At 42.1% G+C, this 15,735-nt stretch overlaps 1 protein-coding gene across 1 annotated transcript in view; it reads right to left on the bottom strand.

Annotated features, from left to right (window-relative positions):
* Positions 1-153: 153 nt before the first annotated feature.
* The window catches only part of COG3 (component of oligomeric golgi complex 3), a 54,479-nt gene continuing 38,897 nt past the window's right edge, over positions 154-15,735 (bottom strand). The window contains exons 18-23 of the mRNA XM_084768290.1: positions 14,505-14,593; positions 14,263-14,397; positions 7,079-7,154; positions 2,891-3,018; positions 2,074-2,172; positions 154-1,906 (exon numbers count right to left, since the gene is read on the bottom strand). Coding sequence (XP_084624416.1) covers positions 1,877-1,906; positions 2,074-2,172; positions 2,891-3,018; positions 7,079-7,154; positions 14,263-14,397; positions 14,505-14,593 — 557 coding nt within the window. The 3' untranslated portion in view covers positions 154-1,876. The remainder of the gene's footprint in view (positions 1,907-2,073; positions 2,173-2,890; positions 3,019-7,078; positions 7,155-14,262; positions 14,398-14,504; positions 14,594-15,735) is intronic.

Here is a 15,735-nt window from a genome sequence, read left to right as displayed (position 1 = left end):
AGACATGGACCACATGTAAGAACAAAGCTGGGTAAAGGAAATTCAGGCACTAGATCTATAAATACTCAACTTGTCTACAACTTGTCCCAATAAGGTTTTCAATGAAATGTTTTTAAAAGAGTCCACACACATAACAAATGCATGACAACAAAGTAGGAAGCAAAGATCTTTATTTTTTAAAAAACTTATTTATTAAAAACAGCAATTTCTAGCTAAATAATATAAAGCATTTTAAATTAATTATTTCAAAGTATGTACACTCTGTATAAGTAAACACTTGTAACTGTACAGATTTAAACAAATATTCATTCAGCAAACAAACTGGATCAGTACCACCTTCCCAGCACTTGGTAAGATGAGTGAGTGTTTTCAGAAATAAATCAAAACACAAGAACAAGAGCCTCCTGAAGAACACGTCCTGCTCTGTACATCAGACTACTGAGTCACAGCGCTGTACAACAATTACACCCTCATTTCTTTGGAAAGACTATCTGAACACCAAATGTACATATCATATACAGAACTGGATATTACAGTTCATCACATTAGACATGTATTTAAAATAGTAAGTACAATCTTCCTAACTCATTCATTTCTTAGCAAAGAAAAATATGGACCCTCTTACCTTCGAGTTTCCCAAAATATAGAGTAATATGCTCTACCAAGCAATGTCCACCACCAATTTAAACTGGGTTGGAAAACAAGTGGCCTGTTGCATCGGGATGGGTCACCCAGGTGCACACCGTGCGAGAGGCTGCTCCTGTCATTCCCGCCTGCACCATGAGGCTGCCTGCCCTATTTCAGAGCCCTTCGCACTGTCCCACCCTCCAGACTACGGTTGGAGTAACTGAATGAAGAAGCAGGCTGCATTTACTCTAACACAGGGTTAAAGTCAATCCAACCCCAAATTCAAAGAGGAACTTTAAAAAAGAAAAATCACAGATGCTTATATTCCTTTGACCCTTGCCTGGCACTGTGTTTAAGTAATAGGCAGTGTTTGCCACACTCAGGTGTTCAGCTGTGGCAGGACTGGGGACCCCAGAAGGCTGACGGCTAGTACAACACCGGCAACCAGAGTACTCACTATAAAGAGCGACTGCAGCCTAGGCCAGCAACTAAGCTCCATTCAGAGACCCACTCTGCACAGGCCCCTTCTCTCCTGGATGTGTGTGCCAGACTTGACACCTTCACCAGGAATTCCTACTCACACTTTGGTGCTGATGCTGTGAAGATGTGCAGAATGGAAACACACCGGTCTAGTGAGGAGGATGCAGTTCGAGGAAAGGACCTCACCTGAGGCTTTGGCTTCTTGCAAGTGCCTCACTTCAGCCCATAGGAAGATGACAGCCGGGGTCCAGGGAAAATATGACACCTTCTTGGAAGCAACCAAACTACTCCCAACTCAACCTCAGAATGGCAGGGAGATCACTGCACCAGGATATAGAAGTGAGATTTCTCCAAGCAACAGTCTCTGTGGAATGCCCGGTAGATAAATGCCTCGCAGTGTCCACAAGAGCAACCGTGACCCAGCAGCTTTCTAGGTAGCTGAGCTCCTACATCCTTTCCACTATTTATTGTAGCCTACTTTTATTGCACAATCCGTATGAAGGAACATTTCACTGTGAACCCGTGGCCATCAATCTCAGGCCTCTCCATTTCTGGAGACCGTTTCAGCGAGGCAGCTAGCCCTGCTGTTACTCTTTGGCATTTGGATCTTCCACTACTTCACTCAGGTTCCCTTCTGCAGGCAGCGCCGAGCAGCACGCCTGTGCTCCTCAGGAGCCGTCCCACAGAGGGGTCTTGGCATCCTGCACGCTGCAGGAGTCCTCAGGCCTCTCCTGTGGGACAGACTGTTGACACTCACGGTCCAATGAGACTATTTAGAAACTGACAACAGGAGGTTCAGCTGAAAAACAACAGGGAAGGAAGCCTGTGTTAGCTGCACTGTGGACTTCCATCAAAACACAACATGTGGGAGGTTTCAAAATAAAACAAGACACATGTTTGCTCAAACATATCAGCTCAAGTAAACTAAAGAAGGGCCTAAGGCTTGAGGCCTGGGCTCACAGATACCTGCTCCATGGAAGGACATCCGATGATCTGGATGTCTTCGGGACTGAACTCTTCCTGAAGCAGAGCGTGGAACTTCTGGAAGACTTGCTGAATGTTATTCTTAGAAAGGAGCAGAGATCATATGAGACGACCCAGGGGACGTACGTGCACATTATAAACAAGAAACGCTTAGAATGCTAAATCATCATGGTTCTTGCCAAAATGAGTAGAGGAAATATATTTTTATGAGATTACCAAAGACATATAATTTATACTTTAATATTTTACATGCTAGCACAACCTGATGAGGACTCATCAGATAATTCCTGGGAACACTAAACTCTCATAGACCTTATCCTCCAGAGAATAGTAAGTTTTTAGCAATTTCTTACACAAAAGATAATAAAGTTTCAAGACACATAAAATGCACTTTAAAAAAAAAAATCAACCAATGCCTTGGGTAAAGCCATGAACTCAACACAAACTGGAAGTTATGAGTCTTAAATCTGTCTGACACTTAATCCCTTGGTGGCTGTTGCAAGCCATTTATTTCCTCTACTCACTAGTAAAATGGGGCATAAATTCTGAAATGCTGCTCTCCCAAGTGTCAGGCCACAGTACTATGTGCAGATAATTTTTTTTTGCTTATTTATTAATGTCTACTTTCAAAATGGACAAAAATATTAAGACCAAGTGAGCAAGGAATACGATATAGGCAGGCAGATAAGCTCACAGAGATTACTAGCATCACTAACACCAGAACTGTCTATAGGAAGAGAAAGTGACAGTGAGAGGAGCACACTTTAAGTCACCAGGCAGCCAACTATGATCCACTCACCCTCACAGGCTTAAACAAGATGAACTCTGTGTCCTTATTGGACAAGTACAGCGACATGCTTCTCAATGTCAGTGGCAGCCTCGTTTTTATTGTCTTGTAAGCAGTGGCCACGAGGTCATTGACCTTTGCTGCAAAGAAATTATCCTTGTTAGTGTCACAAAGGAAAAAAAAAATCCCATTTTAATTCAGAGAAGAATACTGGGGAAAAAAAGATTATTTCCCCCCAAAAAATCTCTTCCCTATGCCTTGTTATTTATCAGGTTTAATCACAGCCCTCTAAACATTAAGTGTTTGCTACATACCAACTCTAAGCCCAAGGGCTAATGCGGTCAAACCTCCTCCAGCACATGATTCAGGATGTTCTACCAAATGAGGTTTAGAACATTTTTAGGTTATCTTTAGAGAAACAGTAATTAAAAGGATAAGATGTGCAGACGGACTCCCAGGCAGGTGTCTATGGCTGGTTTGCCTGGATCACTCAGAAGACACTCATCTATACATGTCCCCTCGGCATAGCCCTGGCTGTCCTGGACTCGCTTTGTAGAGCAGGCTGACCTTGAACTCACAGGGATCCTCCTGCCTCTGACTTCCTGAGTGCTGGGGCTAAAGGCATACGCCACCACACACAGGGCATTTATTTACCAGACAGGAAATAGATTCCATGTCTGTACATAAGGACCTAAGCAGCCCCATTGCCCCATCTGAAAGGGCTGTGTGGAAGTGAGCGGCGTGAGTCTTCTGGATGAAATACTTAGGAGGGAATTACCGAGACAGCCACAGGGAAGAGACTCATAATGTCTAAAATGCTCCGCCTCACTCAAAATCCAATACAAATTAAACCATTGGCAAAAGGATTCAGATTCCATGTTTGACAAGGTGTAGAGAAATAGGTCAACGGCCTTCTACGTCCTTTGGTTAAGATAAAAAATATTCAAAGTAAAAGCAAACAAACAAAAAACCTACAAGCCAGGCATGATGGTGTGCACTTGCAATCCCAGCATTCTAGAGGCTCAGCGAGGAAGGAAGATCACAAGTTTGAAACCAGCCTGAGTAACACAGAGACACCGTGTCAAAAACAAACAAATAAAATGTAAACCAATGGATAGCAAGAGACAGTGTATCTTCATCAGCTGGTCATGGGAGTATAAAATGGTTTAGCCTGACCGGGTGTGCTTTACAATATCCTGCAAAATTGAAAATAAACTCACTTAACTACTGAAGACTATGCCATTTAAGATCAACAAAACACTAAGACATGTGTATATAAATCATTTACTAAAATTTATAGAAAACCAAAGTGAAGCATTAAATATATTCATCAATAACATAAGTGGAAGAATCATGGCATGGGGAAGCGCTCTACGTACACACTGCACAGAATGACCCAAGGCTGCAGACACACAGGAAGTGATGACAATGAGGGGTGGGACACTCTCACCTGGATAACTGAAGTCGGGGTGTGCTAGAGAATATAGAAACAATCTGGGGGGAAATGCTACAATTGTGCTTATCTTCAGGAGGGTTAGTTTGCAAATGAAAAATAATTTTTCTGTTCTGCGCTTTTGCACAGGTCAATTCATGTAAAAACAGTTTAACTGAGGGAAGTTTGAGCAAAAATACAGTAGAAAAGTACTAACACTCTCAAGAACTGCTCATTTTCATTAAATAAATGAAGGCTTCTTCCGGTACTTCCTCCTGGGGTCCGACTCCATCCTCACTAAAATACTTCAGAGAGCACTAAATCAGACTCGGAGGCTCTCAGTAACCACAAAGCAGTTGTATAGGCTGGTGAATACAGTGCCCACCATCGCCTAAAAACATGTATTTCCTAGCTTAAGTTAACAAATTAACATCTTATTTGTAGCTCATTCCCCTGGAGCGTGGTTATCGTGCCATACTCTCCCCAGAACCTGAGCTCAGGCCACAGGGCCCAGCAGCTTCTAGACTGCTCCCCTTGTTGCACCTCGAGGCCTGTAAAGATCTCTAACATTCAAGTCAGGGATTTATTAATTACAGACCATGAAAACCAACTCCATACTTCCAAGGTGGTCAAAGGGGCAGAAGATATGTTTACAAGATAGTGAAGGATCCCATGTAGACAAAACAAAACAAACAGGCTAAATGAGTAAACAGAAGGCCCTACTCCAATCTGTCTTTTCATTTTCTGCTTTACTAATGGAAATTTAAGTAAGACTAAAACGTGATGCCCCAACACAGAATTGTTAGGTTACCTCTTGAGAAAAATCACAGGCCCATCCCAAGAGAAAGGATCTTTCCAGAAAGGAAAGAACAACAGCCAGCTATGCATCGAGTCGGCTTAGCTGTACTAACACACAGTGTTACCTGTTTGCCAGTGTTATACTCTGCACCTCAGAGGTGCATGTCTATAAATGTTCAGAATACACAGCAGTTCTTTCTTCTAAGTAAGCACTGTAAAAGACTAACGCCCTAAGCCAAAGGCTCAAACTAAGTCAAGATCAAGCGAATGCCCCCAAGGGCCATGCTGCCTAAGGACTACCTAGTGTCCTGACTGTGAGGACCCATAGGCAGCTCAGCACCATGCGGCCTGCAGTGAGAATGCCAAAGCGGGGCAGTATGCTAATTTATCAACTGTGCTTTGTTTTTAAAAGATGTTGCAGATGTCAATCTCCAGTACAAGACAAATGTTTGAAACAATGGAGAGAGTAAAAGATCCACTGTCTCCATCACAGACACCAAACAGGTGGAAGCACATTCTCAATGTACACACAAGGAACCTTTAAAAAAATTGTCCGTCCAACAACAACCGGTATCTGTCTACACACGTCTTCGTAAGCGCTAGCTACTTCTTAGTTCAACTTCCATTGACTGAAAATTCTGCAGAAAGGGCCGCTTCAATCAAAATTTTTATATGGTATTAAAATCTGACCTCTGAAAAATTGTAAATTGAAAAGTACTTTTAAAAAAAGATTTATTTATTATATATACAGTGTTCTGCCTGCATGTGTGCTTGCCCAGCAGAAGAGGGCACCAGCTCTCATTACAGATGGTTGTGAGCCACCATGTGGTTGCTGGGAACTGAACTCAGGACCATCAGAAGAGCAGCTGGTGCTCTTCATCTCCAGCCTGGAAAGTAATTCTTATTACCCACCAGCAAATTAGTCCTTCTCCTAAAGATAACCACCTTATAACTTCTTCTCCAAACTGTGCATAAAGCTGTTGTACATGGACTTTAAAAGTTGCCTACATAAGAATGTATCATCCTCTTATTCAGAGGAAATATGGACCTAACAGACACAGCAGTCTTTTACCATGGAAACCAATGGTGTTATAAAGCTGACTCCAGGTTAGGTACTGTAGCTGCCAATCCTCAGGACAAGAGCCAGAGGCACCTTCAGACCTCTCACTATGAACAAGGAGCAGGCACCCAACTCAGAATCAGCTTCTCCCTGGCTAAGACCTTGTTCCTTCATCATCTCAGTTTTAAAATATGGGTCACAGGATGGCCAGAAATATCAATGTAACAACATTCATTCTGGTTAATGGTAACTGAAAAGCCATTTTTAAAAGTGCCAAAAATAACCCAAAGGGGCGTGATTCTAAATGTCTAATACCTAACACAGAAGACCCCCTCCACCCAGAAAAAAAAAAGGCTTTAGCATAAAAAATTTCCATTTATGAAGGAGTGACTGGAAACATCTCAAGTGAGTGTGCACGTCAAACAGTACCACTGCCTGCCAAATCCAACTCACGCCATTTTGACACATTTTTTCAAGCACTCCAAATTGTCAACAGAGGATGTAACTTGGAGAAAAATATGGAAGGAATTAGTGGCCCAACATTTCCCCATGTGCTGAAACTAAGTGCGCTCCTTCCCTCACTTCACTTTGTGCAGCAACGTTGCGGTTAAAGCCTGAAGCCAAGGAAGAGCAGGTGCACAGACGCCTGCAGCACAAAGCACTAAGTGTAAGGCATGCTTCATTTTTAATTGAGTACACTTCCAAAAGCTCTTCCCTCTTTAGAATGAAGGCTTGTCAGATGCGAGCAGCACTGGCCAACTAAGGCCTGTCAGCCCCAAGCTGAATGCTTTAACCCAGATGTAGTAACCCAAGTCCCAGGAAACCAAGTCACAGATGTCACAGTGGGGGCTGCCCAGACACAGACTAATAACAACCTAAAAAGAGCTCCAAGAGAGTAAAGTCCCAATACCTGGTTGTGCCCAAGGCTGCTGTGACAGGGTGTACTTGGGGCCTCCCTGACTGGCCATGGTTTTTAATGCTGACACCTAGTAGAGGAGACAAAACAGAGGTTTCATTTTACCAATGGCAAACAAACAGGGACTGCTCTCTAGAGCACAGCACCATTAAGCCTAGTAAATAAGGCACACTGGTAATCAGGCACAATCCTAGCAATACAGGCTTTCATGGCTAGACTTTTTTTTTTAAACAAAATTTCTTTTGTGAGTTCAAAACATGTGTTATTCTGGGGAGAAAAGCAAAAACAAAACGGCCACAAACTTGTCAGGCATTCTTCCTAACACCTCTCAGGACAGGAATCTCTGAAGAAATTTCACCAAAAGTAAAACAAAAACAAAACTGGTCATTCCTGAAAAGACTGAATTAATACTGAGCTATTATCATTGAAAAATTGTCGCTCTCAATTGCCCAAGAGGCTCCTCATATATTGTAAGGTTTCGTCCCTTTTTAAACCACATCACAGGCATAGCAAATGTCATCAAAAAACAGTGGCCAAGCCAGGTGGTGGTGGCGCACGCCTTTAATCCCAGCACTTGGGAGGCAGAGGCAGGCAGATCACTGTGAGTTCGAGGCCAGTCTGGTCTACAAAGCGAGTCCAGGACAGTCAAGGCTACACAGAGAAACCCTGTCTTGAAAAAAACCAAAAACCAAAACAAAAAGCACCAGTAGGCAGGCTAGAGAGACCACAGGACCGACATTTAGACCCTGACACTTGTAACTCCAGCTCATAGGGATAGGATGCCTTCTTCTCAATTCCACAGGACTGCACACAAATGCCATACATTTACACAGACACAAGCACACCGGTACATGCACAGACAAACACACACACACCCAGCTGGGCATGGTAGATGCTCCTGCATAGTCAACATCTGGGAAGCTAAGAAATAAAGCCCAAGAGCTTGAGGCCAACTCGGGCTACATAGTCAGACCCTGTATCAACAAACAAACAAAAACCCAAACAAAAACAAACTGGGTTTTCAAGTATATTACAAGGCACACTTGGTAAACATATGCTGAAGATACAGAGTTGGAAACCACTTCTGTATTCTTTACTCTGCTACAGTAGCATAGGAAATAAACACAAATATGTCTACTTAGCTGTTTGGACAGGAAACTTGATGGAAATAGGCATGAACTCCTCTTTAGTGAATAGGCATGGGGCAAAGGTCCAAGCCATTAGAAAACTGAAGCATCAACTCCAGCTTTCCCATAAGGGCACATACAGACGTTAACTTCTCTCCCCTTCTCTCTGGTTTTACCGTCTTTCTACCCCAACTCCACCCTTGCTCATACTGACCACTGCAGACCTCACCTCCACCTCCTCACACTCAGTTTCTTTCATGTCTTTTAAAAGCATCTTTTAAAAATAAATTATATATGGCTGAATGTGGTGACACATTTAACTTTCTTGTTTGTTTTTTTCAAGACAGGGTTTCTCTGTATAATAGCCCTGGCTCTTGACTGTCCTGGGCTTGCTTTGTGGACCAGGATGGCCTTGAACTCACAGAGGTCTACCTGCCTCTGCCTCCTGCATGCTAGGATTGAAGGTGTGCACCACCACATCTGGCTGCACATTTAATTTTTAGTCCCAGCATTCAGGAGACAGAAGCAGGCAGATCTCTGTGAATTCCAGGCCAGCATAGTCTACATACTTAGTCCTAGACTAGCCAGGGCTACAGAGTGAGACCATGTCTCAAGTAAGTATATACATAAATTAATTAAAATTAATTATATGTACTACAGCCACAGACATGAGGCCACATCATACAGGCTTTGCTTGACAAAGTTCCAAACACCTATGACTGCCCAGCATGATCTCTAGACATCCAGAACAGCTGCTGAGGCTTTGCTTGACAAAGTCCCAAGATCTCCAGCTGATCACCACTGCCCTTAAATATTATGAATGGTCCAGGTGTAATTTTGCCTAAAAACTACTTTGAAATCTACTTTTTCTCCTAAAACTGTCTTTCTCTTTCTCACTTTGACTATGAGCGTTAATGAAATTCACACTGGAAAACTTTTCCCACAGAGAATACTGAAAGAAGGCATCGGCCAAAGGTTTGAAACAACGAGACAGTCTTGGCTCTGACTATTGTGAGCAGTCAGGCAGAAACTGCTTGAAAGTTAGGCTTTGACATAACAGTACCTGGCTAGTTACTGTTAGCCATAGAAAAGTAAAACTTGTTTCTTTAGAATCTGCTTTGAAAGTAATAGAAGGTGGGCTTGGAATGTCATGTTTTACAGATATTTTACAACAGAGGATTCTCTTGGCAGCTAGCCTAAGCTTGGATAGCACATCTGTTTGTTGGTTTGGGACTAGAAATAAGTCAAGTTTTTCTGTGTTAAGCACATTTAGTTTCAAGCTATGTTGCTATGACAATGGCTTTAGCTCAGGAAAATTTATGATTAAACTTTCCCTAGTGTTTTTATTTTTTTAGATTTATTTATTATAAATATATTATAAATATTAAAAATACAGACATGTATGCTTGCATGCCAGAAGAGGGCACCAGATCTCATTATAGATGGCTGTGAGCCATCATGTGGTTGCTGGGTATTAGAACTCAGGATCTTTGTAAGAGCAGCCAGTCCCCTTAACCTCTGAGCCATCTCTCCAGCCCCCCACCCCCAATACTGATTGATTTTTTTATATATGCCTTATTGTATGTTATTCAGAACTGTATTTCTTTGTTAGATTGTTTTCTTGCTCTGTTAATTTTTAAATGTTCTACTGATTGTAAAAGATGAGAAAATCATAATGTAATCTGTAATGAAAAAATTGAACTTCACTTTAAATAAAGTACTGGGGTTGTCACAAGGGGTAACAGACAACAAAAGAAAAATAAAGTTCTCCTGGGCTAGAAGACCTTTCAGTTTGTACTGTAATTTATGCCTGGGCCTAAATATTTCTTTTCTCCTCCATTCCTCAATCTCTCCTCAACAATTAGATCCCTATTAATTGTTCATAAATAGTTGGTCTCTCTGGCCAGCTGTTCCCCGCCAGCTCAATTCTCCCCATCAAGGAACCACCAAGACTTTCTCTTCTCTGATCCCAAAGCTGGTCTATGGGACACTATTATAAACTAGACAATGCTAAAAGAAAAATTTACCTTTAGCATACATTACTGCAATATTTTCCAGTATAAATATTCACTTATAAAAATGGAAACACACCAGGTAGTGGTGGTGCACGCCTTTAATCCCAGCACTTGGAAGGCAGAGGCAGGTGGATCTCCGTGAGTTCAAGGCCAGCCAGAACTACAGATCGAGGTCCAGGACAGCCAGAGCTGTTACACAGAGAAATTCTGTCTCAAAAAACCAAAAACCAAAACCAAACAAAAAAATGGAAATACAAGCCAGGCGGTGGTGGTGCACGCCTTTAATCCCAGCACTCGGGAGGCAGAGGCAGATGGATCCCTGTGAGTTTTAGGCCATCCTGGTCTACAATGTGAGTCCAGGACAGCCAAGGCTACACAGAGAAACCCTGTCTCGAAAAACCACACACACACACACACACACACACACACACACACACACACACGAAACACAATAATCTGAGTGTGGTAGCGTACACCTTTAATGAGAGCTAGAGCTTAGGAGACAGAAGCAAGTGGATTTCTGTGAGTTCCAGGCCAGCCTGGTCTACAGAGCAAATTTGAGGACAACCAGGGCTACACAGAGAAACCCTATCTCAAAAACCAAGAAACAATAAATAAAATTGGGGGGACAGGGACACAAGCTGGGCAGTGGTGGCGCATGCTTTAGATCATAGCACTTGGGAGGCAAAGGCAGGCAGCTCCCTATGAGTTCTGGGATAGCCAAAGCTACACAAAGAGACTCTGCCTCAGAAAACAAAAACAAAAAAACAATGTTCATTACTTTTTTCCACCCAGTAGCTACAATTTCAACCTTTTTCTAGCCCTGAAAGTTTTATTTTAATAATAACTACTGCCTACTATACCACTGATTGTTCTAGGATCTCACTAATTCCCTATTAACATAGCACAGGCTTGAAAGAAAGAAAGAAAGAAAGAAAGAAAGAAAGAAAGAAAGAAAGAAAGAAAGAAAGAAAGAATGAAAAGAAAAGAAAAAAAGAAAAGAAAAACAACAGCATCATGTTATATAGCCCAAGCTGGCCTGGAGCTCACTCTATAGCCCAGGGTGGCACTGAATTCACAGTATTCCTCAGTTTTAGCTACTACTCTATTGCTATAAAAAGACATCATGACCAAGGGCAACTCTCAGAAAAGGAAGCATTTAATTGGGTCTGGCTCATGGTTTCAAAGGGCTGATCCATTATCATCCTAGTGGGGAGCACGGTGGTAGGCAGATGAAATGCTGGAGGAGTAGCTAAGAGCTACATCCTTACCCATAGGCAAGAGGCATAGAGAGGGAGACACTGGGCCTAGTGTGGATTTTTGAAACTTCAAAGCCTACCCCCCCACCCCCCACCCCACTCCACCCCCCACCCCTGACACACTTTCTTCAACAAGGCCACACCTACCCAAGAAGGCCAAGATTCCTAATCCCTCTAATCCTTTAAAACAGTGCCACTACTTGGGGCATTCTCTTTCAAACCACCGTATCTTCCTTCAATGCTTGCCACCATGCCTGGACAAGCTGTTTAAAAAACACAATGACCTCTATAATTCACCCTGTTTACTATCTGAATAATTTACTTCTTTTTAAGTCAAATCAAAGATCATTTCTTCAAAAGTTCTCCTAGCTATGCAGAGGTAAGCTCTGCTAACAAAGAAGGGCAAAGATAGAAAGGGAAAAGGAGCTTTCTTCAACTGGCCCCATCTCTTTCAAAGCCTGGAGACCAGTGAAGACGCATGCTCGCTCTGCCTCCCTGCTATATACTATAATTATAACTATAACTATATATAGTTTCTACCTTGATTTCCCTATCAGGTTACAATTCCTTGAATGCAAGAATTAAATCTGTATGGTCAAACTCTACTCTATACATCACATCAAGAAAAATCTTAATTTATAGTTACCAAGGTAACTAACAACACTTTAAAGAGATTGATAAAAATAAACTTGCAAAATTTATCAAACAAAGAAACAATGAGGTTTCACACATAAATGAGTTTTTAGCACAGGCAGGTTCCACCAGAAGGGAATACTATAGCTCAGCCATAACCTGGCATCTGCTTCCTTCAAAATGCCCTGGTTTACGCATTGCTAAAGTGAAATTTTTAGCTCAGTTCTATCTTCCTTTACTATAGCTATTCTGAGGAGCATCACAAAATTCTCACACACACTGTCTTCTGTAGTCCTCACAACAGCCTCTACTAGGGCAGATGGATGCTGTGGCTCTCAACAGAGACATTAAAAAGGAGACTGGCAGACCCTGAGTTGCTGGTGATTCCAGTCAGAATGTGTAGACAAGGGTCCAGGCCTACCTTGCCCAACTCCAAGTGATACTTTTTCTGCACCTACTATGACTCAAAGTCCTATTTAATAGTTTCAAGCAACATATATACTGTGGTATTCTAGAACTAGAAAAATGTATTGCAGTTTTCAAGCCTCAAAGAAATAACCTGAACCAAATGTTTTCATATATACATCTATCTGAACATTTGCCACAGTATTGTGTTCTCTTGTGTCATCAAGATTTTTTGAGAAAAGGTTGTTTTTCCAGGGGCAATGCGATGGTTACTGTTACTTGTCAATTTGATGAAATCTAGAACCACCCAAGAGGCTGGCCTCTGGCTGCACCTGTGAGGGGTGACTGGGCTAACTGATGTGGACAGGCCAGCTCCCTATGGGTGGAAGACCGTCTGGGTTAGGATCCCAGGCCATATAAACATAGAAAGTGAGAGCTGAGCAGAAGCATCCTCACTCGATGCTTGTAAGCGCACAAACAGAGTGACCAGCTGCCTCCATGTTCCTGGTGCAATGGCTCCCCTGTGATTATGGACTGTAACCTTCAACTTTCTCCCTTAATTTGGTTTTTTGAGGGTATTTTATCCTATCAACAGGAAAAATAGTTAAGACAGCCAGAAAATGAACCAGAAGAATATGAATATATATATATGATAATATAGTTTTATAAGGATATATGTGATATATATTCTAGTTCATTTATGTATTTACATTATATACTATATATGTGTATATATTACATACTATATATGTGTGTGTATATATAATTCTTCCCAGAAAAAAAGACTATCATGTCAAAAATCAGTTGAACAAGATACAGAAAGGCTTATCCCACATACAACTGGTGATTCAAAACTTTGTTTCTCAATCTGTGAAATAAAGCCATTCCCTTAACTCTGGCTGCCAGGGTTTTGGTAAGAGTTCAAGAAAATTAAGCATCGCAACAGGGGGACTCAGGAAAGGAGTGCACAGCAAAGGTCAACCTGCAGCTCAGGAAGGGGACATTTTGCTGCGAAAGGAACTGATCTGCAGCTTGTCAAGGGACTGGACTCACAGCTACAGTCAGACTCAAAAACAAATCTCCTGAATGCTGAAAATGTCCTCTATGCACAAACATGTTTTGTTGTGCCAACCTATATTTACATTTCAAATAAGCCTGAACACAGAAACGAGCCAGGGACATATTGTTAATGAGGCTTACATTCAAATGGCACATACTCTAATCTACAAACAGAACTATAGATTTAGTTAGTAGTGTGCTTGCCCTAGCACACATAAGGCCCTGAGCTGTATAATAGGTGTGGTAGCACAAGCCTGCAATCTCAAGTGAGCTCTTAGAAGATACTGGCAGGAGGGGCAGATATTCAAGGTCATCCTTGACTACATCAGAAGTCCAAGGCCAGCCTGATACTTGAGACCTTGTCTCAGAAAAATAGAGATAAAAAGAAACTGTAACTGCTACACAAACCCCAAACAGGAACTGCAGAGTCCCAGCCAGCACAGAGAAGACTTGCTATGCAGCTAACAGGACACATCAATCAGGGCTCAGCCATAACAAGCTCTGCAGTGTCTGGTCTTCAAAACTACAGGCCCAGGCTTACAAATGGAGCTGTAAACCAACTTTTATGATAAGGGAACTTCCTAGAAAGACACAGTAAGAGCCAGACTCCCTCTCCTTCCATTGTTTTCACGACTCAAGAAAAGCTAGGGGAGGGAAGCAGGACTGTAGACAGTCTGCACCTTTGCCATGAACTCCTCCAGCTGCTCTCCAAACAGCCTGGTCTGCTGCTGGATGAACTGCTCACAGGCTGACTTCAGGTGCCGGTCTACGTCCTTCTTAGAGTCGAGGTAATGTTCTCTGATCTCAGGAGTCCCCTGAAAAAGACACGACAATTTCCTTCTGTTTGCATGTGCCTACAATGACCAGACACGTAAAGAATAGCATTTAGCTCCCACCACCAATGAAACACAATCCTTCTCACCTCCAACAAGAACTCTATCAAGGCATTGTTACTATTCAGCCGAAAAAATCTTGGAACAGTCATAGGGTTCAGGATTTTAAATGCTGCATCTGTGAAACAAAATTACTCATCCAGTGAACAGGTACAGGTCCAACAGAGAAGCCCTGTGTAACACTAGCTGTCTACTGCTGCCCAGCCAGGAAGCATTCATCCTCACTAGGTCCCCTCCAGGAAGGGCTAAGTGAGATGAGCAACAGTGATGATGATATGCCCACATAATCATTTACAAAAGTCATAGTTACGAAATTACTATTAATTATGACAATCTATTTTTTAAAAAGATAAATGAGGTAATACACAGCATCTCAGCGCTTTGCTTTTAGATGTTAAGTAGAATTTTTTAACAATGTACATACTTACCCAGCTTCTTTATCATCTTGGCTGGCACAGAAATTTATCCACTTGAATGACAGTGAATAAACAGATGTGTCAGCCAAGAAGAAAACACCAAGAGGACATATTTACCCCTTAACCTCCAGACTAACTAGAATCTCAGAAAGCATTGAGGTCTCATTGATGTTCAAATGCAATAAGCTATACCATTAGTCATCAGAGGTTAGAGGCTTAAAAGTGAAGACAGAAAGCATTATCGGTGACAGTTTTTAAAAGACTATGGCTTTGCTTTGCCAGCCTGGGGAAAGCAAAGCATGCACTGCTCCCAGCCCTGACCTGCAAGCACAAGCCACAGTGTAAGTACGGCCTGGAACTGGGTCTCCATGTGAAGGAGCCTCTATCAGATGCACTACTCAGAAGAGACTGTCTGCAGTGAACAGGGCCACATGGCAGGTGCATGACCTTCATAACATGGTAGAGAAGAAATCCTGCCAAAATCTTAGTCTATTTCATTCTCTCAAAACTCAGCACAGCCGAGCGGCAGCAACACACAGATTGAAAGGGATGAAGGTGCATCCTATCACCAAACAAAGGCCATCAGCAGCTACAAGCTCCATGTGGTTAGAGCACCGTTCTTATACCTCACAGCAAAAGAAAGGAACTAACCAGGTAGCTGGGGACACAAGCTCCTAGTGAAGATATGCTTTTAAAAACCTTGGGTATTCCTTAAGAGCAAAGCCCAAAAAACCTAGATCCTATTTAAAATATGAAAAATACCTACAAGCATTACAAAAACAAAAGGTATTTACTGTGATGGTCATAAATCAGCATTAGGAGAAATACAGGAACAGTTGCTTTA

The sequence above is a fragment of the Acomys minous genome (genome assembly GCF_964271855.1).
Source record: "Acomys minous genome assembly, chromosome: 18".
NCBI classification, from domain to species: domain Eukaryota; kingdom Metazoa; phylum Chordata; class Mammalia; order Rodentia; family Muridae; genus Acomys; species Acomys minous.
This window is presented reverse-complemented; position numbering and strand designations above follow the sequence as displayed.